Genomic DNA, 1,078 nt, shown 5'->3' with positions numbered 1-1,078 from the left:
GGAGAGGGAGAGGGAGAGGGAGAGGGAGAGGGAGAGAGGAGAGAGGAGAGGGCACTGATAAAGGAAATGATGGCATCTACTTGTAATGAGCAGGTTTTATATGGGGGTACAAACACTTGAGATGGGCCTTCAATCAAATGAAAGACTTAATAGGGGACTAAAGGTGGAAAGGATTTCCAGGGGTCAGGAAGAGAATGAAGATACAGGAGAATGTTATGAGCACCCTAGATCTTCACACTCACATGCAGCATAACTGGAATGGCTTGCATCTGAATTGGTGTGGGCACTTGGAAGCCTGCGTCTAGAATATTCTGGAGCAATCTAGAGTTGATTTTATATTCTTGGTCAAGTTGCTGAAATGTAGCGACTGGGTCAGGAAGATCAGTTCCTTGGACGTGTATCTTGTGTTTGTTCCGAAAGAAGTTGACCTATAAATTGAGACAAAGGAGCCAACATGTATCCATCCAAACAACAACAGTAACGACAATCTCAGATGCTTTCCAACAGCAGTAACAGTTCTGGCTGAACTATAGCAACACAAGAAGCTTTCTGCTTAAATACAAGTCCACAGCCAACACAGACACTGAGTACATTTCATGGTATTCACAGCTAGTAAACCCGTGGGGCCCACCTGTCTGTGTGCACTGTAATGTGTTTCTGCCACACTTCTTATATAACTTTATAGAAACCTCTAGAAGGCAAGCTCTGAAATTATGTTTTCAATCTGGTTCTGCCAGTGCTTTTTAATACTTAAAAATAAAAACAGGCCCATCAGTCCTTGTATTTCTTAAAACTGAATACCAAGGCTGCTGTTTAGTGGTACTGACTGGGAAACTTGTTCATCTGCTAGTCCACAGACAGCCACATTTTGGGGCCTGGGTCACTGAAGCACAGCGCTGCAGTCTCCACCAGCCAAGTGGCAAGGGTCTAGGAAACAACAGATTCATTGTTCTTTCATGCCTTATCCCTAGCTGGGCAGTGGCGGTGCACGCCTTTAATCCCAGCACTTGGGAGGCAGAGGCAGGTGGATTTCTGAGTTCGAGGCCAGCCTGGTCTACAGAGTGAGTTCCAGGACAGC

The 1,078-nt window shown here is 45.5% G+C and overlaps 1 protein-coding gene across 1 annotated transcript in view; it reads right to left on the bottom strand.

Annotated features, from left to right (window-relative positions):
• The window catches only part of Ddx52 (DExD-box helicase 52), a 20,707-nt gene that overhangs the window by 16,186 nt on the left and 3,443 nt on the right, over positions 1-1,078 (bottom strand). The window contains exon 4 of the mRNA XM_021176295.1: positions 243-428. Coding sequence (XP_021031954.1) covers positions 243-428 — 186 coding nt within the window. The remainder of the gene's footprint in view (positions 1-242; positions 429-1,078) is intronic.

This window comes from Mus caroli, chromosome 11 (assembly GCF_900094665.2).
Source record: "Mus caroli chromosome 11, CAROLI_EIJ_v1.1, whole genome shotgun sequence".
NCBI lineage: Eukaryota > Metazoa > Chordata > Mammalia > Rodentia > Muridae > Mus > Mus caroli.
This window is presented reverse-complemented; position numbering and strand designations above follow the sequence as displayed.